We start from the raw sequence: 21767 nt of genomic DNA on the forward strand, positions 1-21767 counted from the left end.
TATCTATTGTTAATTTGTACATCAATGATTAGCTTCATCTGGGTTGTTTGGTGTGTGTGCGTGGGGGGGTGGGTGTGTGCGTGCATGCACACACACACCATGCATCCTAAGGAAGCCCAGTAAAAAGACTTTTTGAGACCATTTAGAGTCCACTCACCAAGTGCATTGGTGCATTGAGTTTTTGCTACATGGGAACCCTGCACTAGACCCCACAAAGGAAAGAGACACGTAAGGCAGCGTCCAAGTCCTTAAAAAGCAAAACATGCATATGTGTACATAAGCTGATAGAAAGAAGATGGAATTTGGGGCCATCGCTCACTACATTCATGACTTCAGAAAAGTCCACCTCAGAGGTTTGTTACCCTCAAATGAAAAATGAAGTTCAAGATCTGCCTTCCTTGATTGATAGGATTGTTATGAGGCTCCGGTGTAATAATCTGTGTGAAATCACTTTGTAAATTGTTGGCTAGATGACTATAATTCAGGAATATGAGATACAGTAATATTCAAGTCCCAGACTGTGTGCTTCAGAAATCACATGTTTTGAGAGGTCCAGATCGTGGGCTGGAGCTATTGGAGAATGCTTTGCAGAAGAAAAGGGACTTTTCCTGAGACTTCAAAATCGAACAGGACTTCAGCAGGTGGAAAAGAGTGGGAGGAGGGGGGAGATCTTGGTGGTGGAATTAAAAATAAGCAGAGACTTCGTGTGGTAACTATACTTCAATAAAAAAAAACAAGCAAGGACCCCAGGGGCCAGAACAAACATACAAGCACATACCAAGTGATATAAAACATGGGAGGGGGTAAGGTTACCAGGATAGTTATAATAGATGGTTCATCTTCTGAAAGGACTCCCTCCTTCCAGCCAAGTTAACACGTTATTCATCTGGTCTGTTAGTTCCCTCAAGGAAGGAGCCTTGTCCTTCTCTGATTTCTCTCTAGTACCCATTCTAGTGCCTGGCACATCATAGGTGCTCAATAAATGCTCACCAAATAAAAGAACAGATGGGTGATCATATCAGTTGCTGTTCTTGTCTGGTCGCTTTAATATTATCTAAGGTCATCGGCCACTGAATTAGAAACTATCTGTAAAATTCTTCTAGTGTTTATTTTTGAGAGAGAGAGAGAGAGAGAGAGCATGAGCAAGGGAGGGGCAGAGAGAGAGGGAGACACAGAATCCGAAGCAGGCTGCAGGCTCTGAGCTGTCAGCACAGAGCCCGACGCAGGGCTTGAACCCACCAGCCGTGAAATCACGACCTGAGCCGAAGTTGGACGCTTAACCGACTGAGCCACCCAGGCACCCCGGGGCTATCTTTTAACTCCCTCTATATGGTACAGCCCTGTCTGCTGTTGGGATTTATGACATTCTTTGCAATGATGCTAATACTCGGTGTGGTTTTTCTCCACCCTGTCCCAGAAGACTCCTTACCTCCAGTGAACAATAAGGTGACCAGCAAGTCATGTGAGTACAACGGGACCACTTACCAACATGGTGAGCTGTTCATGGCTGAAGGGCTCTTTCAGAACCGGCAACCCAATCAATGCACCCAGTGCAGCTGTTCGGTAAGACCCAGCATTTTAATGTCCCTGCTGGCCCCTACCCCAACACCAGAGCTTTCTCTATGCTTACACCTTTACTTTGAGCCTACACCGTGAGGTGTTTGAATGGAAGATGAATTGCATTTGAATCCTAAGCCTCCCTGTTGATCTACTCCCTGATCTGCATCAACCCTGAACAACCCTGACCTATGTTAAAGTCAGACCCAGTTATATGCTGGTCTTGAAGCTTTAGGACTGTTTAAATAGACAAAGATCAGCTGACGGTCTTCATTTGTCCTCCTTTTCTTAATAGTCACAGCAGCAAAGCCTTCATTAGAAGGACTCAACGATTTTTTTATGTTTATTTACTTTTGAGAGAGAGAGAGAGAGAGAGAGAGAGAGAAGGAGCGCGTGTGTGCACATGCACGAGCGAGTGGGGAAGGGCCAGAGAAAGAAAAGAGAGGGAGACACAGAATCCAAAACAGTCTCCAGGCTCTGAGCTGTCAGCACAGAGCCCTATGCGGGGCTCGAACTCACGAACCGTGAGATCATGACCTGAGCCGAAGTCGGATGCCACCGACTAAGCCACCCTGGTGCCCCAATTCACAAGAAAAGGGGGGTATCTCTTGGATCCCATCTCTGATGTATTCTCCTAACCAGTTTGTCCCTGGTGCCGTGCATTGAGAACTCTCTCAGCAAAACATGATTATTCCTGTGACATTACTTGTCAGAACTGTATATACCCTAGGAGTAAAGTAAATCGATTATATCTTCACGTAATTGTGCAATCCAAAGAATGTAATAGGTAGAACCAGAAAATGGAATAAAATGGCCGTTTAACCTGAAGTGAGAGGAAATGAAGTTAGATGTAGAAACTTTTTATTGCCAGTAACGGCCTTAAACACTGGATTGCCAAGGGACGTTTGAGAATCTCTTCCCCTAGGGACTTGTAGTAAAAATATGGTATCTCAGTAGTTTGGGAGAATTTGGTTGTGGCCTTGCCTTCCTAATGACTTTTTAGGGAGCCTTCTTGCCCCAGAATTATTGCTTCTAAGAATTAAGAACAAGGTGTAAGGAAGGATGTTTGGAACCTAGAACTTTAGGGAGGTGGAATCTACGTAAAGACAGACCTAACAGCAAGTAAGTTTGGTTCTCTCGCTTGCCTTGTGCTGAATTGAGCTGTCCATTCCGATCAGCCCGTGTAGTTTTGCATTCCGCCCCCCGCCCCCGAGACAACTTGTCTCCCTGGCTTGGAGATTTATAAAGAAGGGGGGCTGTCATGCAAATCTGCATTCCCTGAAGTCCCAGTGTCCAGCTGGGGCACGATGGGGACCAAGGGATACAATGCAAAGAGAAGAGAAGGGCAAGACCATATTTAGGGCTTTGGCGGGGCTACGGCAGCTCTCTCACTGACTACCCTGTACCACCTCAGGGGATCCCCAGCGAGGATTACCAACTCTTCCGTGACTTAGTCTCTGGCCTGGAGAAATAGTAAGCAGGAAAAAAAAATAAGGCATAATTAAATCTCGGAAGTACCTAGAACTAACTATGCGAGGGCACTGGGAAGGAGTAGCCCATTTTGAGTCCCTACTCTTCCCAGGTCCCAAGCTAAGAAGCCTTTACACTTATTCCCAGATCCTTCTGACCTTAAGTTCTGTTTTTCCTTGGCAGGAGGGAAACGTGTATTGTGGTCTCAAGACTTGCCCCAAGTTAACCTGTGCGTTCCCAGTCTCTGTTCCGGATTCCTGCTGCCAGGTGTGCAGAGGTAGGTACCCCGTATCCCAAGAGGTAGGGATGCTGCTGGACTTGGAAGAGAGGAAAATAGCTTCCCAGCGTCTTAGGACGGGAAATTTTCTATGGTAGCCTTAGTTTAGAGCCAGGGGTTGGGGTCGGGGCAGTTGATTCACAAAAGGGAGAAAAACAACACTGATCTTTTAAAAAAAAATTTAATGTTTATTTATCTTTGGAGAGAGAGACAGAGTGCGAGCGTGGGAGGGGCAGAGAGAGAGGGAGACACAGAATCTGAAGCAGGCTCCAGGTTCCGAGCTGTCAGCACAGAGCCCGATGTGGGGCTCAAACTCGCAAACTGTGAGATCATGTCCTAAGCCGAAGTTGAATGCTTAACCGACTGAACCACCCGGGGGCCCCCCAAAAACACTGATTTTAAGGGCAACCACCTGAAAGAAACCATGCGGGAGTGTGGCAGGAAAGAAAGAGTGACAATCATCTAATGAGAAAGTGTCTCTGTCTCTTCTCCCTTAATCTCTTCTAGCTTTTACTGTGTTGTAAAACACAGGCCATTTCCATGCACAGCCTTGAAAGGAAGATTGGGCCTTGCAAAGCATTGATATGACCACTTTGAAGACTGTGCAGGGCAAATGTAGATATATTCTTTAAAACCCCACCGTCCAATGGTGACAAACTCAGTAAAAGCACAATGGAAGGCATCATCTTCTCAAATTATAGCCCAAATGGCATCAGTGTCTTCTCAACCCAATTTTTTTCTTATTTGGTTTCCATTCCTTTGATAATAGCGCCATTTTTCACTCTGGGTTCCTAAGGTCAAGCATAATCGCCTTTAATTTCTCCTTTATTCCCTCTTCTGAGATTCCTATATCAGCAGTCTTTGATCTGTCTCTTTTCTGGCTCTCTCTAGCAGTACTCTAATTTTGTCTTCTTTCTGTCCATCCAATCAACATATTTATTGAGCATCTACTTACCATATGCTCAGCCCTGTGCTAGAAGCTAGATACATATTGGTAAATACAGTAAACATACAGGGCACCACTAGACTATATGGCATCTGTATGCGAATTTAAAAAAGAATACTTTTATTTAAGACACTTTACTGCCATTTGCCAGAAAATCTTTGTGAATGCACCCCCTTAACGGCAGCACTTTTGTGCAGTACACACCCTCTACAACTGTATGTAGCATACATAGCAGCAAAGGTATGTTCTTTGCTCTTGTGGAACTCACATTCTACCATAGAAGACAAATCATAAACAAACAAGTAAGTGAAAATCTAAATATAAATATGTGAGTGCCATGAGGAAAACAAATAAAAGACTGAGGGGATGGCATTTACATTGAGTGGGAGGGAAGGCCTTGCTGAGGTGACATTTAAGCTCTCACTTGAAAGATGAAAAAGACCCATCCATGCAAAGATCCTGGGGAAAGAGCATTCCAGGCAGAAAGAAAAGAAAATTCAAGGGCCCCAGCAAGGAAGAGCTCAAAGCATTCAAGGATCTGATGACCAGTGTAGCTGGAATACAGTGATTATAGTCAACTGGCCTGAGATGAGGCTGAAGAAGTGAACAGGAGTCGGACCACACAGGACTTTCAAGGCCATGGGAAGGAGTTTGTATTTCAGTTCTTAAGTACATTGGGAAGCCATCAGAAGGTTGTGAGCAGGGCATTACATGAACCAGTTGATGTCTTAAAAAGATCTCATTGGCTGTTGTGTCCAGACTAGATAAGAGGGAAGCAACGAAGCAAGGGGAGAGGAGAGGGAGAAGGCAAGTGGAGCAGTGAGAGTCTAGTGTGAGAGGGCAGATGCCTGGTTTAGAGACACAATATAGAGTAGTGGTTCAGACTGGAGCCTCTGGAACCAGGCTGCCACGGTTCTAATCCCAGTCCTGCTACTTTCTCACTGGATAATCCTGAGCAATGCATTCAACCTTTCTAACAATCTTTAAAGGGAGGATAATGTTAGCACTGACCTCCAAAGGGTTGTAAGGTTTAAATAATGCAGGAAAAGGACCTAGCACAGTGTCTTGCATATGGTGCGGGCACAATAATGAGAAATGGACAAGTTTGAAATATATTTACAGCATTGCTTCTTGACCGTGTGTCTATATTAGAATTACCTTGATAAATTTGTCTCCAGACTGGGGGTGGAGGGGAAGAGAGGTGATTCTAATATGTAGCCAGGGTTGAGAATCACTGAGTTAGAGGGACAAAATTATAGGATTTACTGATAGGGGATGGGCAGTTGACTCCTATACATTACTGCTAGGTTAATCTTCCGGAAACCTAACCTTAACCATACCACACCTCTACTCAAAAGTATTTGTGCCGGGGCACCTGGCTGGCTCAGTCAGTAGAGCATGTGACTCTTGTTCTCGGGGTCGTGAGTTCAAGTCCCATGGTGGGTGTAAAGCTTACTTTAAAAAAAAAAAGTATTTATGTTGACACATATCGTACCTACTAAATGCCAGTCACGGTTCTAAACGCTTGATATGAACTCACTTTCTCCCATGAGGACGCTGTGTGGTGAGGATGGTTAGTATCCCCACTTTATGGATAACGAAACTGAGGCAGAGAGAGGTTAACAGCTTTGTCCAAGGTTATGTAGCTAGTGAGTCAAGGAGCTAAGGTTTGAGTCCTGGCTGTCTGGCTCCAGGCTTACCCTCTTCACTCTGGCACTGAAAAGAATGGCTGCCTGTTGCCAGTAGAAAACACATCAACCCATGTTGTAGCTTCAGCTAAACCCTTGAGGCCCACATTCTTCCATTTGTGTACCTCAGGTTCTACTCACAGTGTTCCTGTGCTCTTTTCCCTTTGTACCTTCGCTCTCCCCCTCAAGATTTCTCCAACTCCAGTGTGCTTCAGAATCACCTGGAGAACTTTCAGATCCCCAGACAACCACTACAGAGATTCTGATTCAGTGGCTTTGGGGTGGGGTCCCGGATTGTGCTTGTAGATATAGGCCTCACTGTGCACTCTGAGACAGGTGGTCCATACGCCCTGCTTTGAGAAGCCATTCCTAAGACCATGTAGGTGACTGGAGGAGGCCCCAAACAATGGTTTACATTTGAGCTTAGTGCACTTAAATTGAACCTGTTAGAAGTCTGAGACCTGAAAGCAATAGAAAAGTAACGAATGTCACTCTCTGGTCAGAGCATCTAATTCCAGTCATATGGCAACCAACTTTGGGGTGAACGAGTGACAGCTGGTTCATGGTAAGGAACTGGGGGGAACAAAATGGCAGCCTAGGTAACAACTGCACATGTACAGCAAGATCTGGGAGGAGGGAACACCACCTCTTTCTGGAAAACCCTTTTCCGTCCATCTCTGCCTGTGGAAATCCTACAGGTTTCTCAAGACATACCTCACATGCAACTGCCTGAAATTCTGATGCAGGCGGTCCTCTGGTCACATTATGATAAATGCCAGACGGAAGGCCTTTCTCTCTTCTTTGCCTTCCCACCTCCATCCCTAATTTCTCCACCCCCAAACCCTGCTTATCCAACGGCCAGCCTAACTGCCCCCTCCTCCATGAAGCACTTTTTAAAAATCCTGTACGTTAGGAGTAAAACTCCTTCCTTTCTGAGACTCCTCAGCATGTAACTGGCCCTTCTCCAGTAGCATCTATCACTTTGTTACCTTTTGGTTTCCATTATGTGTGCCCATGTCTTATCCGCCCTACCAATTATAAGCTCCTTAAGGTAGAAACTATTTCCGATTTATCTTTTTCTCCCCCTCACTGCTCTAGGGAGAGAAATGCACACTAGCTTGGAAGTATTGCCAGGAAGTTATAGTTTGAATTAGATGCAATGAACATATGGTATTATTGTTGTGTTTCCTTCCTCTGAGTTACTGGTTGACAGTGGTTGGTGGTGCTGGCTATATATTGGCTCATGGTCAGTAGGAAATCACCTGGTGTCATGTCTGATCCCCAGGTGGTTTTTCCTCCCCGTCGCACTTCAAGACACTGTGAGTAATATTATTTTAGAAAGAAATGACCTTGTTTTGAGTGCTGATCCCCTCTTTTTTTGAGGTGGGGAGGGGCAGAGAAAGCCAGAGAAAGAGAATCTTAAGCAGGCTCCAAGCCCAACATGTAGCCTGATGCAGAGCCTGATATGGAGTCCCATGTGGGGCCCGATGTGGGGCTCGATCCCATGGCCGTGAGCTGAAATCAAGAGTCAGAGACTTAATGGACTGAGCCACCCAGTCACTCCTCTGCGTATCCCTTTTAATATGTTCTGTTTAGTGGTTGTCACAAATCAGTGTGGATTTAGTCACAGCCTGATTTGGTTTGTGCTTCAGTAAGGCCCTGGATCTTTCGGTAGCGGTCTCTCCCAGTGTGTGTGTCTGTACGTCAATACAGCTATTACATTTAAGCCAGAAAAGATGGGTATTTTGTTCCTCGTCTCTCTGCCCATCTTTGCCCTAACCTGAGTCTGCTCCAAAGGGAAGAGAGCCCATACAGAGCAGAGGTATACATGTGGCTGCTAATATAACCAGCTCGTTGCTCCGGTCCAGTTGTCAGGCTGAGGTTATTTTGTTTGGGGCAAAGGCTACAATGACAAATCTACACTGAAGGACAATTAATAAAAGAAAGGAAACTGCCACAAGACATATTTTGCATCTGAGAGACAACGTGGCACAGAGGACATAGGCTCTGAAGTCAGAAGGACACAGATATGCTTTTACTCCGGTTTCACCTACTCGTGGTGTTACCTCGGGCAAGCTGCTCGCCCACATACAGCCTTGTTTTCTTTTCAGCTCTGAAAGTGGAGATATGTAATATCTATCACCCATGGAAAGGCTGTAAAAAGTAACTGAGATGACCTGGAGATCTTGGAGGGGGGAGAGTTGTCTACACCCTCCCCTCTGTGTCTGATAGTCTTGCCTCTTTATTTGCTTAATCTCTGTTCACAGAGTCCCCATCTGCTGAACACTTCTCTCATCACAATTTACATTTCTTTTCTCATGTCCTCAGAAGCAACACATAAAAGCAAGGTATTACCGATCACATGTTGTCCCTTCACACAACTGACAGTTCATGAAGTTCTTTCTCTGCTGTCTCTTCTGCAGCCTGAATAAGTCATTCTCTTTCGTCTTGCCCTATGAAGACTGAATCCTACACTTCCATAAAATTGATGCCTTTTTCTCAGCCTTTAATTTCTTTACATCTTTCAGTTGTATATAATGTGATTGAATCTCCTTTGAAGTCCTCATTTTTGAAGCACCTCGTTATTTTTTTTTTCTGTCGAAATGTCGTGTTTTATAAAGGTATGTCTTGTATAAGCATGTTACTCGTGCAGCAGAGAATGCAGACACGCTTCTCCCCTATGCTGGCCACCCTAATTGCAGGCAAAATACTGCAGAAGAAATAACCTTTTGAGTGCCGGACCTGCAAACCTTCATATAAAGGGCCCCATTGAAACCGGCTCTCTGTACTCTCACCAAACACTAGCGTGTGCCTCTTTTCCTGCGTCAGATAGCGATAGCGGCCACAGATTGAATCTCCACCCCAGCCTCCATTATTTAGACATGCCCCTGAGCCTAGGACAGTCAGGAGAGTGTTGGCACGGGGCGTGTCATTGCTGGCACTTGAGCAGACCTCATCTGGACTGGAAGCGGAACGCAACCAGCCACTGGAACCTTAAGGGAAACTTTATCAGAAGGAAAAATCTTTTTGGAGATCGTACGACTGCCACATTCTGGGCAGGCAGGCCTCAAGCCCAAACCCGGCCCCGGTTTCCCTCTACCGCTTATCATTACTGCTTCCTGTCTCCTGCCTATCTTGCCAAGGCAAAGGGGAAGGCTGTGTACTTGGACTCTAGACAAGGGAGAGGTTTTTGGAGTAGGCTCTTGGCCACATCGAGAGCCAAGCCTGCATGGACAGTGTATATAGGTAGCGCTTACTATGTGCCAGGCAGTGGTCTAAGCCCTTATGTGTGTAATACCCTGTTTAACCCTCACAACGGAGTTGAAACAGTTATTATCCCCATTGTATGGATGAGGAAACCGAGTCACAGAAGTTAAGCGATTGGCCCAAGGATCCGTGGTAGTAAGTGGCAGAGCTAGAATGTGAACTTTGCCGGCCTGGCTCTAGAGTCCCAAGTTCTTACACTACCTGGCGGGAGCCGTTCATAGGACACTGACAAGGGACCTCTCCCAGTTCAAGGAAGTAAAGGGGCAGAGAGAACATGCCTGGCACATTGGCATAGGCGGATAATCCTAGGAGGGTAACCACACTACTCAGCTTTCCCCATCACGGCCTCAACCTGCCCACTCCCAACCACAGGGGAACACCTCTGTTCCACCCCTCTCCCTTTATAGGTTTAAAGAATGTAAATATCTACTTTCTTTCATCCCGCGGACATTTCTGGAGCAACCGCCAAGTACCGAGCGCTGTGCTGGTGCTGGAGGTACAGTGGAGAACAGAACGAACATGGAGCCTACCCTTGCGGAGTTAAACGGGCAAGACACCTTAGCAAATAACGGCACAAGCTAATATAAAATTACAACTGTGCCGCGTGCTACAAAGAAAGGTGTTGGAAAAGGCAGTAAGTAAGAGGGGTCGACCTAGTCAGGGAGGTGAAGGAAGATGCATAGAACGGTCTCTCTAGCCTCAACTCACACCATATTCCTCTTTGCTGTCTGCACCCCAGGGTAAGGGAGGATTGACTCGAAAGTTAGGGACACAGCTAGGGGTAGTCTTACCCTCCCAGGATCCCCGACTTCTGATCCCACCATGAAACCAGCCACCCTGGGTTGTAGGAGTGTGAATAACTGTTCTTTCTTCACTGTACATGTGTGTCATGCTCTAGCCCAGGCTTTTCTTCTTACACAACTATTGATCATGTTGGTCAGTGCCTACCGTGTCTTAACCACATTCGCCAAGGTGAATCCTTCAGATGGTTTTTATGTATTTTTATTTTTTTAAGTTTATTTCTTTTGAGGGAGACAGAGACAGTGCAAGTGGGGGAAGGGCAGAGCGTGAGGGAGAGAGAGAATTCCAAGCAGGCTCTGCGGGGTTCAAACCCACAAAACTGTGAGGTCGTGACCTGAGCCGAAAGCAAGAATTGGATGCTTAACCGACTGAGCTACCTGGGAATTCCCTTCAGATTGTTTTTTAAAGGCGCTCTATAAAGCAATCTGACCTTTCCTTAACCTACTACTCATCCTCATTTCTCGGACACCAACACACACACCTTCTATTCTAGGCTGGCTCTTCTCTGTGTCCTAAAATATGCCATGTTCCTTCCCACTTTCTCTCCTGTTACGTGCCTCTCCTAGCTCTTACTCCCCACAAGCTTGGAATAGCTTCCTTCCTCTCTTCTATGGGTTGGGATCCTACCCATCTTTCAAGATCCCAGCTAGAGGCTCACCCCTTCCAAAGAGCCCTACCTGATCACTCTAGTCATTGGGCCCCTTCTTGGACCACTTTCAGGGCTTAGTCTGGTTTGTAGAGTCCAGCATTTCAAAATATTTTCTTGGATTGTTAATCATTTCACAGGTCTTGGCTCTTTAACTGGGAAAGAACCACCTGATTCCTCTGTTTCCCCTAGCATAGGATTAAGCATATCTTTTGGTGGATTTGTGAAAAAGGAAGAGACATACGGCTATGGAGCGCTCTTGACAACATTCCCCAAGTGCAGTCCTAGCTAGGGAGGCAGGACAGATGGCTGAACTTGCAACTTCCTTGACCCAATCTCATTTATCCAACACACTTCTAAAGAGTCCAAGGAGAAAATGGAATCTCTTCTTATGAAGTTGAACCATTTCTACAAGCTCCCTTGAGGTGACTGAAACCGAAAGCAACTGTTTAAAGGCAATTTGTCGGTGCCCAAGACAACTGCCATTTTATGTGAGACTCTCAATTTCTCTTTCCAAAAGAGCAGCAGAGTCACAACTGAGATGCCATCTTGGCTGGAACCCAGAAATCTTGAGGGCAGTGGTGGGAGATATAGTCCATTTTTTTGAACATGGTACAAATCTACCCAAGTTGTCAAAGTTTGCCAAGTCAAACAAAACTGGAAAAAAAATAACAGCAGCTCCAAATATAGATCCTTTAGTGTTGTTTCTGATTTAGTTCACATTTTCTGCAGAACACTAGCATCTCCAGGTCATGACGATAGGAAGGAAACATCATTAACGAAACACACTTCTCAAAAAAATAAATAAAAGTGAACTCAGTCCTAGATGATTTCGGGTTCGGGTTCTCTCACCTAAACTTCAATATGCATTGAAACACTCCGATCTTCTCAGAGCTACAGAAGAGTCTGACCACCATTAGTTAGCCCTGTCTTCAGGTGAACTGTTCAAGTTCATAAAGAAAGGACCACCTTAGAGCTCTCCCACCCTTTGCCTTCCTCTCTTCTTCCAAATCCCTGCTGGAAGCTTTCTTTTGCCATGGAAGTTTCCTAGGTTGTGTTTGGTTCTCTCTCCATACTCTGTGCTCAGAATTCATCTTTATGAGTTTGCTGACACTCCCAGGACTCCATCCCCTCTGCGGTCATTGTGTTCCTTCTTAGCATGTCTCTTATGTGTAGAGTGTGTCTTCTTAGATAGAAAGCCCTGTAGACAGTGTATGGGACAGCAGTGATTTTCATACTGAGCTTAATGAACAGCCCTGATTCCTAATTGGCTGTGTGGAATCAATGCCCCATCCTACTCTGGGATTGGAGGGTTATTCATATGTATAGGAGTCTGGTTCTACAGTAAAAATAAGGAATTCCCCGTGAAGCATTTCGGAGCAAGTATTTCTTCCCGGGTTAAAACCACTCTGCCTTCAGCCCTGTCCTTTGAAGCACTTCACAGGACGCCATGATTGCCCAGAAACCCATGGCCATGTGTATCCATTATTCTCATTGGAACACTCTTCATGAGCCAAGACCCCGATATTTATAGAAATGAGTCTGATTCATTGATTAACAGGAGCAAGAAGAGCAACTATCTGACAACTGTTAAGAACTTACGACTGCTTTCCAGTCATTCCCAGGTTGACCAGCAGCAAATGTTGATGGATTCCTGGGCTTCTGTTTTCCATCCACATGCCTCTTTTCCATTTATGGATGCGGTAGCACAGGACTCTCTTTCTTTGGGTACTTGGACTTTTGTCACTCCACTTTATGACTACAAATTTCACTGTCTCCCAGTGAAGCAGATATCTGTCCTCGTCAGTCTCATTTGAAGCCAAGAGAGAATACAGGATCGCATTCAAACCCAAGCGCATCTTTGAAAATGATGAAAATGAGGACAGGGCTAGCACAATTATGAGACCATCTAAACCAGTTCAGAAGCCATGAGCTAAAAGAATCTCTGTGGCTATTTTTTTTTTCCTGTATCCAGGATCCTGGCTTTCAAAGTGGAGTGATTTAGACATGAAATGATTCCCTTAAATCATTTCTCTTAAATGTGTACAGGCATAAATATTTCCCTTACTGCTAGGTTTCATTTGTTTGTTTAATCTGGACCCTTTCCTTGTTAGGTACCTCGCAGGCTCATGGGAGTCTCTGAGGTGGGGTTTTCCCCATAGGTAAACTACTCTTGAGGAGGACGAAAGGATGGGAAGAAGAAGGGGAATAAAACTGACACGTAGCCCTTGGTGTGCCAGGCACGGTTCTTAGCTCTTTGTGCATACGAATTCTTTTCATCCTCACACATACCCCCCACCCCGGGTAGGCATTATTGTCTCCATTTTAGCAGTAAGCAAACTGAGGCTCAGAGAGGTTCATCACTTGCCCAAAGCTGCACAGGCAAGAAGGGGCGGAGCCAGGATCCAGACCCAGGCAGTCTGGCTTGGGTTGTTCTCTCAGCCATGACTGCTGTGTCACCTCTCAACTTGGGAATGTAGAGAAACTTTGGGGAGTCTGAACTCTGAGGCTACTGGGAGGAACAGACTTCGTGACAGCACTGCTCCCCAGGGGCCAGATATGATAACACTTCCAGCAGATTTATTGTGACGACTCAAAGACCCCACTTCATTAAAAAAAAAACATTTTTTAATGTTTATTTATTTTTGAGAGAGAGAGAGAGCACGAATAGGGGAGGAACAGAGCAAGAGGGAGACACAGAATCCGAAGCAGGCTCCAGGCTCTGAGCTGTCAGCCCAGAGCCCAACGCAGGGCAGGAACCCATGAACCACGAGATCATGACCTGAGCCAAAGTCAGACGCTTAACCACTGAGCCACCCAGAGGCCCCTCAGAGACCCTTATTATAATAAACTTGAATTATTTATCCACAGCACCATTGGAAGAGCAGAGTGTGGGCTCTGTTTACCATCTCGCTAATAGCTTCTCTCTTCTCTCTCCCATGATTTCCTCTTGCAAGCACATGCAACTCTCATAATGGTCTTTTTTTTTTAAAAAAAATATGTATTTCTGAGTTTTCTGGATAAATGCTTTTGTATTCCTCTTCAGATTTGGCTGGCTACTCCTGGCAGGAGGTCCCCCTTGTCTGTGTCTTAACATTTCTCAAGCAGATACTTTCTTTAAAATGCTAAGAGCTTGTATCGACGGACAGCCCAAACAATGAAGTGCTTTATTTGACAGTGAAGTATTTTCTAGAAAACCTGACTATCCACAAGACACTAGAGGACTCCTGGAAGTACTGTATATCATTCTTGTTAGCTCAAACGTCTACCAGCGGAGAATCCTTATACCCCAGTTCTTTAAAGCTGCGCTCAAATTTCAGCCCGCTTGCTCCCTCTCAACAGAATTTGTAGAATTGGATGTTTGGCAGAGGCCCCCAAGTCAGCTGTTTCCACTCTGTCTTTCATCTGCCGCTTGGGTATTGTCTACTGGCTATAAAGTGGCCCATCCCAGAACGTGGCACATAGTAGGTGGAGATTTCACGATCAGTGTCTTCCTCTCTGCCCTCTCTCGCTGTCCCTCAAAAGCCCTTTAACTGTGTGCCCTGATTCCGCTGATTAGGACGTGTTCCTCTGAAAGTGCAGATATCGCTTTCCCTGGTCACAGTGATCACTCCCATCCCTCCATCTCAGGAATTCATTTCATTTCTGTGCGCCTTACGATTAGAGCAACTTTGTAACCTAGCATCCAAATCAAGACACTTCTGAAAGTGAGAGTGTAGTCTTACTACTTTTGCCTGGCAGAAAAAGAGGCATGAAACTGGGTTGTCCCAGATAAATCGGGGCCTATAAGCATGCGGTTTATGATGTTGTGTGTGGTTCAGAAGCGGCCACATGCTGGCGTAGTTTTGCTTTCTGAGGCTTATCTTCATGGACATCTAATAATCTTGCTGTACACTTAGTCCTTCTAAGAGGACACGGTTTACTTCTGTGACCCTACTCAAGCCAACTGGAGTTTAATGGAAGCAGTGGGAGTTATAAACAGTCTGAATTTTAGCTTAGCTCTTGACCATTTTTCAAATGCTTGTTCTCCATTTCTCCAATTATCAGAAAGCCATTTGAGCTCCATAGGGTACCACTCAGAATATAATTGAGGTTTGAATAAACAACACATGTGGCTTTTAAGGTTAAACGAATATTGTTTGACATACGGTACACTAGAGTTGTTTTTCATTTTGGTTTTAAAAATTGGTTAAAATTACATCTTGTTGCTTCTCGGAATTAACTAGAATCCATCTGTCTCCATTAGAATCACTGTTTTGGGGGGTTTTTTGGTGCTTTTTTTAAAAATAAAGCTTTGATGGAAAAAAGCATCTCCCTCTTAGGGAAGATAATTTGCCCGGTGAATCAGAAAAAAAAAAAAAAAAAAGCAAAGGAACAGGTTTTAGGGTAGTGCAGCTTCCTTTTTTTCTTGTATGTATTTTGTCTCTTAGGTATTTCTGAGATGGTAAATGAACATGCCTGTTATCAGCTATCTGGACAGACTTTGCCCAGGTCTAGAGAATCACTTAAAGGTGTACTAAATGGAACATCTAAGAAGATTCTTCCAATTTAGATATGGTCCAAATTATATGGAATAACTTCTTACTTACAGAACATTCCAGCTTAGAGAATACCATTTGGATGACTTTGAAAGCTCAAAGCCATAAAACTAGTAGTCATTCATACTTGATGATGTGTGTGTGTGTGTGTGTGTGTGTGTGTGTGTGTACAGAAGTAATGGCTCCAGTAGTTTTTTGTGAAGTGAAATAATTCAGATTTAGGCGCACATGCCTGTTTGCCATTAAATGCTTAGGTGTTGCGACACTTTCTTCTTGAACTTGTGTTACAGGGTGTTACACAAGTTCATGCTAAAGCCCCGTGCTTGTAGGAACCTCTACATCAAGCCTCCATGCTTGATCCTGGCTTGTTTCTCTGCTCACTTAACAGGGACTATATGCTTCAAGATTCTGACTGGACTATAAGTATTTCAAGACACTATCTAAAAGCCTTTTGAACACTCTAGGGTATAAATGTGATAAATTGAACTTCTCAGAAGGTCATGCTAAGTATATGTTCCGTGTCAATACCAATCATTAAATCTAGGTTTACAAACGCCATTTGATGCAGAGAGCAAATCTATCCTTTTTTCTTTTCTCATTTATTCTCTTTGGGGTCCTTAGATTAGGCTTGAAAATACATCCTATAACTTTTACATTTTGTTCAGCTGTTTGCTGGGGAATCTCTTCTGGTTTCCAGTCTTCTCTCTGGTCCCATATTTTCATCCGGTTTCATCAAGGACATTGCTTGGACCCACCACTGCCAGCAGAAGCGGAACAAGTAAATTGAAGTTCATCCTCACTCAGTCTCTGTCAAAGGCAGTGTCATTTCCCAGCTGTCCAGATTTGCAACCCTAGCGTCATTTTATGTTGTTTTCTCCTTTGCCAACCTCTTCCATTACCAAATCTCCCATTGGGATCTTAACATTTCCTTTTTATCTGAAGTAGTCTTATTTGCCCCTTCTCCATTATTTTATAGATTCTCAGGGCCTGTCACATATTAGTAGAACAGCCTCTTGGTTGGTTTCTCAGATTCCAGTTGCTCCCCAACTAGGTGACACTCGATTGTCAGGAGAAGCTTCCACAAACACCATTTTTACTGCAAGAACCTCTACATAAAAATTGGTAACAGGCTAAAATGTGAATTCTTCGACCTCTTTCTGAAGTCTACAAAGCAATTATTTACCAGCCTTATATACCTCAACAACCAGTCTCCCTCCCCTCCTGTTTCTTTCCTGCCCTCTCCTCTTCACCCACTACCCCCCTCCACTTCCTTCTTCCTTTCTTTCTCCCCACCATCCTCATTTCTCTTGTTTCACATCGGAACTTTTTACTCAAGCCACACCTTGCTGGCTGTCTCCAGTATGTTACTTACTGTTTCCAAAGCTCTGCCCCTTTGCAAATGCCATTCCTTTCAGTTGAGCCACCCGCTGTCCACGTCACCATGTTTTTTTGCCCTGTAGCATCTACTTCTAAAAACATGACTAATCCTTTTGGGAAGTTTTACACAATTCTATCTTACTGATCACTCACCTATTCAGTATCTCCCAAGCACATAGGTTCATTTGTATTTCCAGTTGTTACTCTGCGTGTGTGTGTGTGCGCGTGTGTTAGGCTGTTTCCTGTGCTGACTTTCTGTCACCTCCAAACATGTTGTAAAGATCTTGAGGGCAAGGGCCCAGCCTGATTTCTCTCCACCTTCTTCCTTAGTATCAGGCTTTCCACCCAAGAAGCATCCAATACATATTAACTGACTTTTGGGCATTATTTTCTAGATGTAAACAAAGGTGAAATCATCTTCACTCTTTCAGGGTCAGTCAGGGTTTCCACATAGTCTGGATGCAGTCTTTGTCTGCCTTCTTTACTCAGACTTGGAATAACCAGGAAGAAGCGAATTTACTATTGGCCAACTACTTAATTCTGTATTTTTGATTGCAGTTTAATTCAGTACATATACTGAGCACCTGATGTGTACCCAGGAACATGCTAAGTGCTCCAGGCCAAATATTTTCAAATTCTTGCACACATCCGAATCCCCGGGAGGGCTTGTCAAAACCGATATCATTGCCCTCCCACCCCAGAGTGGCTTAGTAGGTCTGGGATGGGGTCCCACATTTTGCATTTCTGACAAGTTCCCAGGTAATGATGCTGCTGCTGCTCCAGAGACCACACTTTGAAAACCAGTGATCTAGGCAACACAGGGGAATGTCTAAGACATGGTCCCTAGTTTCAAGGGATTTATGGTCTCTTCAGAGGGACAAGGAAGACTCAGAAAATATTTTACAACAGAGGATACTGTACATTGTTTTAATGTTCATTCATTCAAGAAATATCGAATGAGTACCATGTGCCCAGTGCTGTTCTAGGTGCTGGGGTTATATCAGTGAACACGATAGACAAAAATCCTTGTTCTCATAGGAGAATTCTAGTGGAGAGAGCAGAAAATTAAACAAACAAACTGTATAAACCGTAAGATAGTGTTAAGTGCTAAAAAGAAAAGGCCAAGATGGCAGATAAGAACTACCAGAGGAGCGTTGAAATTTTCAATATGTTGTTAGAGAGGGCCTCTCAATTCCATCATTTGGCAAGTATTTTATTGAGTGACTACTATGTGTCAGGCACTGTTATAGATGATGGTGATACAGCCATGGATAACACGAATAAAAAATCCTGCCCTTACAGAATGGATGCGCTTATTTGGAAGCCAGGAAATCTGGGGTTTGGGGTGTTAATGCTCATCAACTCATTATGTGACTGTGAATGGCTGCTTGCCCTCTCTGAGCCTTTCTCCATCTGTGAAATGGAGCAGGTGGACAAAAAAAAACTAAGACTACGAGATGCTAAGTCCTTTAGGCAACCAGAAATATGTAAGAGCGCTTGAGGAAGATGTTGTACAGGAGGAAGAACTTAAATTGTTTGCATAGCTGTACGGGAGGTATGGGTGTGGGAGATGGGAAGATAATTTCAGAAGAAGAACATGAGCGAATGCATGGAAGCAAGAGTAGGAGCCACATTTTCCATAAAGAGCAAAGGGGTCAAAGGGTTCTCCTAGTAGAGTAGCTGAGACAGTTCGGGAAGAGGCAGGTACTCATAAAGATGAGGGGGGGGGCGCTAATTATATCCAGTCTCGGATGGGAACGCATTGAGGGTTTTGATCACAGAATGATAAAGTTACACTATGATTAATCTAGTAACCAGAGTTAAATCTTGACAATTCATAATTTTTTTTCCATAAGATGATCTTTAAATCATGAAGGGACTAAAGCCATAATTTTGTTATATGTCACTACCTGATGATAATATTGCTATCAAAGGAATTTCGAAGTCTTTTTCAAGTCCTAACAGCCAATTTTCCCTCATAGTACTATCACATCCTTGAACTAGTAACATGTTACTATGTAGCCATGGGTTTTGAAACCTTGGGGGATAAATTAAAATCGAAAATTCTTAATGCTGATACTTTGGGGTGTTTCTTATTATCCCATGAAATATATGGTTGATCTGATGCTAATAGTCAGACCAAGCTCTTCCCATTGGCTTGTTTGGTCATAGATAAAACAAGGGAATATCCTTGGAAATTGTCCTGTTGTTCATGATCTTTCTTTGGCTGAGGAATATCACCATCTTGTGCTGTGTTTGTTGTTCTCAAGGCTAAAAGTAAGATCTTCCTCCCAAAAGCAGTTACTCTGGAAGATGGCAGTGATAAGGGTTCACTATTCAAAGAGTGGACACAGAGACCTAGAGGAAGGTATCTTAGGCAACGGTAGAGAAGTACATCTTGGATACTGGTTATGTAAACACTCCAACCACCGCAAGCTTTACCTTAACTTTCGGACCAGGTCATACCTACTCAGAGACACAATGGAAAATTTAACCAATTATGACAGACCACATCCTCAAAACTCTCATTTTTAAGGGTAGTTTAAACACAGATTACACATGACCTGCAAAAAAGTTAACTGCCACGGAAAGAAAATAATCAAAAGGGAAGCTGATGGCTGTATCACAGCGGAAAGTGATTTTTTCCCTTTTGTTTCCCAAATCTTATACAATGGTGATGGGTGGAATCTTTTAGAAGGTGGCAGCTTTCTTCAGAGCTGCTTTGAAAACTGAGGCACACCCAGAGAGAAATCTTCCGGGCTCACTTTTTGAAGGACAGCCATCTTAACAACGGTCAAGCTGTCTGGAGAAATTTGGGATCATAGAACCAAAAATGTTGCTAGGTCACAAGGGTGATGGTTTTCCCTTCTATGTTTGTATGATTCTTTTCTTATTTTGTAATAAACAGGGGATGGAGAATTGTCGTGGGAACATTCTGATGGTGATATCTTCCGGCAACCTGCCAACAGAGAAGCAGTAAGTGTGAATAGCTCAAATAATTCAACACTCCACAGCACCAAGCCAAACTTTCCTCTCTCCATGGCTGTTATCCCAGCAACTCCATAAAAGGGCCCATTTCTAACACCATTTCTCTTTCCTTTCCTCAGAAAATTAATTGGCATTATCACCAACCTATTACCATTTAAGTACACTGCACGATTGGTAACCGGGGCCAGGACATGTGCATAAGGAAATCATAGCCCCCGCCCGTAGGTACCCCTTACCTAGATCAGAAGCTGGTAGACTTTCAGGATGGCTTGGCAAATCTCTGCCTTCTGGAAAGAAGGCAGGTCACTACCTCTGTCCTCAATAGTGAGAACCTTCTGTGGAATTGTAAGGTAGGTCCTCCCATCCTTTTGACAGGGGTACTGTAAACGCATCTCCACAAACCCTCTCTGAAGCCTTAGGTTTACAGCTGAAGGAGAGCAAAGGTAGCAGGCTGGATATTCCTTCCCCACCCTACAATATCTCATTCCCATGCTTAGTGCTAACCTCATAAAAAGCCTCTTTATGTATAGCAACAGTATCTCTTCTCCCTTTGTATTTTGAAGTAATTAACAAAATGCAATCCTTCTCTAAAAAACATATGGCCAGGGGGGCCAGGGCTCCTGGGTGGCTCAGTCAGCTGAGCATCCAACTTCAGCTCAAGTTATGATCTCTTAGCTCTTGAGTTCAAGCCCCGCGTCGGGCTCTGTGCTGACAGCTCAGAGCCTGGAGCCTGCTTTGGATTATGTGTTTCCCTTTCTCTCCGCCCCTCCCCTACTCGTATTCTCTCTCTCTCTCTCTCTCTCTCTCTCTCTCTCAAAAATAAGTAAAACATCAAATTAAAAAAAAAAAACATATGGTCAAGTACAGCGTAAATACCTCAAAATTCTTAAAATCTGGAAAGATGTTCCAGTTCAAGGAATCTATCCTGTTGAAGGACTTATAAAAGCACGCAAAATGTACAAAGGCATTCATGGCACATAAATGGGCATTCATCGAACCCCCGTACAGAAAAAGTGCACGGGGCATTCAGTGCAGTATTATTTTCATAAGAGCAAAATAAACGGGGCAGCAACCTAACCATGAGCAATAAGGGCTTGGTTAAACACACCCCATCTATGGCACATGGTACTGTTGTTAAAAAGAGTGCAAGGCATCGAAATGGACCAAGGTGGAGAGATCCCCAACATATATTATGTAAACAAAGCAAGGTACAGGACACAACTTACACTAGCATCTCTTTATGTAAACATTGAGTGTGTGCATGTGTACATACACATGAAAAGGTCTGGGAGGTCCTAAACCAAAACGTCAAGAGTGGGAATCCCAGAGGGGTGGAAGTTGGCAGGAGGACAGGGAGCGTTGGATTTTTCACTTGATCTTTTCTGTATCACTGGCTGTTTTTCAATGAGCATCGATTTGCTTTGCAATATATAACATTTATTTTTTGAATGTTTATGTATTTATTTGTTTATTGAGAGAGAGAGAGCGAGAGAGAGGGTGCAAGTGGGGGAAGGGCAGAGAGAGAGGGAGAGAGAGAATCCCAGGCAAGCCCTGCACCGCCAGCTCAGAGCCCAACACAGGACTCAAACTCATGAACCATGAGATCGTGACCTGAGCCAAAATCAAGAGTCGGACGCCTAACCGACTGAGCCACCCAGGCGCCCCTGCAGGATAAAACATTTAAATGATTTTTTTAAACCCGTGGAATTATTTCTCAACCAGCATTTTATAGAAGACAAGAGTCTAGGGAATTACAGGGCAAGCCCTAGGATACATCCGGAGGGTGTAAGGAAGGTGTTGGTGGGGACATAATAAAATGGCCACTATAAACATCTCAGTGTTGCTGAGGCCATGTTTCCTGGTCATCACACGCACCACTCTCGACTTGCCAACATCCAGCTGGCCAACACCCTCAGCAATGAGTTGAAGTGATGGCCGTTGGCTTTATTCTGTAGTCGTATTATTTTCTAGACGTTGCTGTTTCTGAATGAGTGTACAAGGATTGTGGGTGGGGCAGAGAATACCGGGTGTCTCAAAGAAAGCGACACTCCTGTGAGAGAGAATGGGCCTCCCAGTTCCCAGGTTAATATGGAGCCTGAAGGTAAGTGAAATAGATGGATGGGGATTAAGGAGGGCACTTGGGATGAGCACAGAATGGTGTATGGAAGTGTTCGATCACTAGATTGTGCACCTGAAACTAATCTTACACTGT

General features: G+C 44.2%; 1 protein-coding gene across 8 annotated transcripts in view; it reads left to right on the top strand.

Annotated features, from left to right (window-relative positions):
* CHRDL1 (chordin like 1) overlaps nucleotides 1–21767 on the top strand; it is a 122496-nt gene that overhangs the window by 74042 nt on the left and 26687 nt on the right. For 5 of the 8 annotated variants that reach the window (XM_081793663.1, XM_081793661.1, XM_081793666.1 and 2 more), the window contains 3 exons: nucleotides 1418–1563; nucleotides 3211–3304; nucleotides 19476–19543. In XM_081793663.1, coding sequence (XP_081649789.1) covers nucleotides 1418–1563; nucleotides 3211–3304; nucleotides 19476–19543 — 308 coding nt within the window. The remainder of the gene's footprint in view (nucleotides 1–1417; nucleotides 1564–3210; nucleotides 3305–19475; nucleotides 19544–21767) is intronic. The other 3 variants (XM_081793662.1, XM_081793667.1, XM_081793665.1) reach the window with 1 other exon arrangement.

This window comes from Panthera onca, chromosome X (assembly GCF_046562875.1).
Source record: "Panthera onca isolate mPanOnc1 chromosome X, mPanOnc1 haplotype 2, whole genome shotgun sequence".
Classification (NCBI taxonomy): Eukaryota; Metazoa; Chordata; class Mammalia; order Carnivora; family Felidae; genus Panthera; species Panthera onca.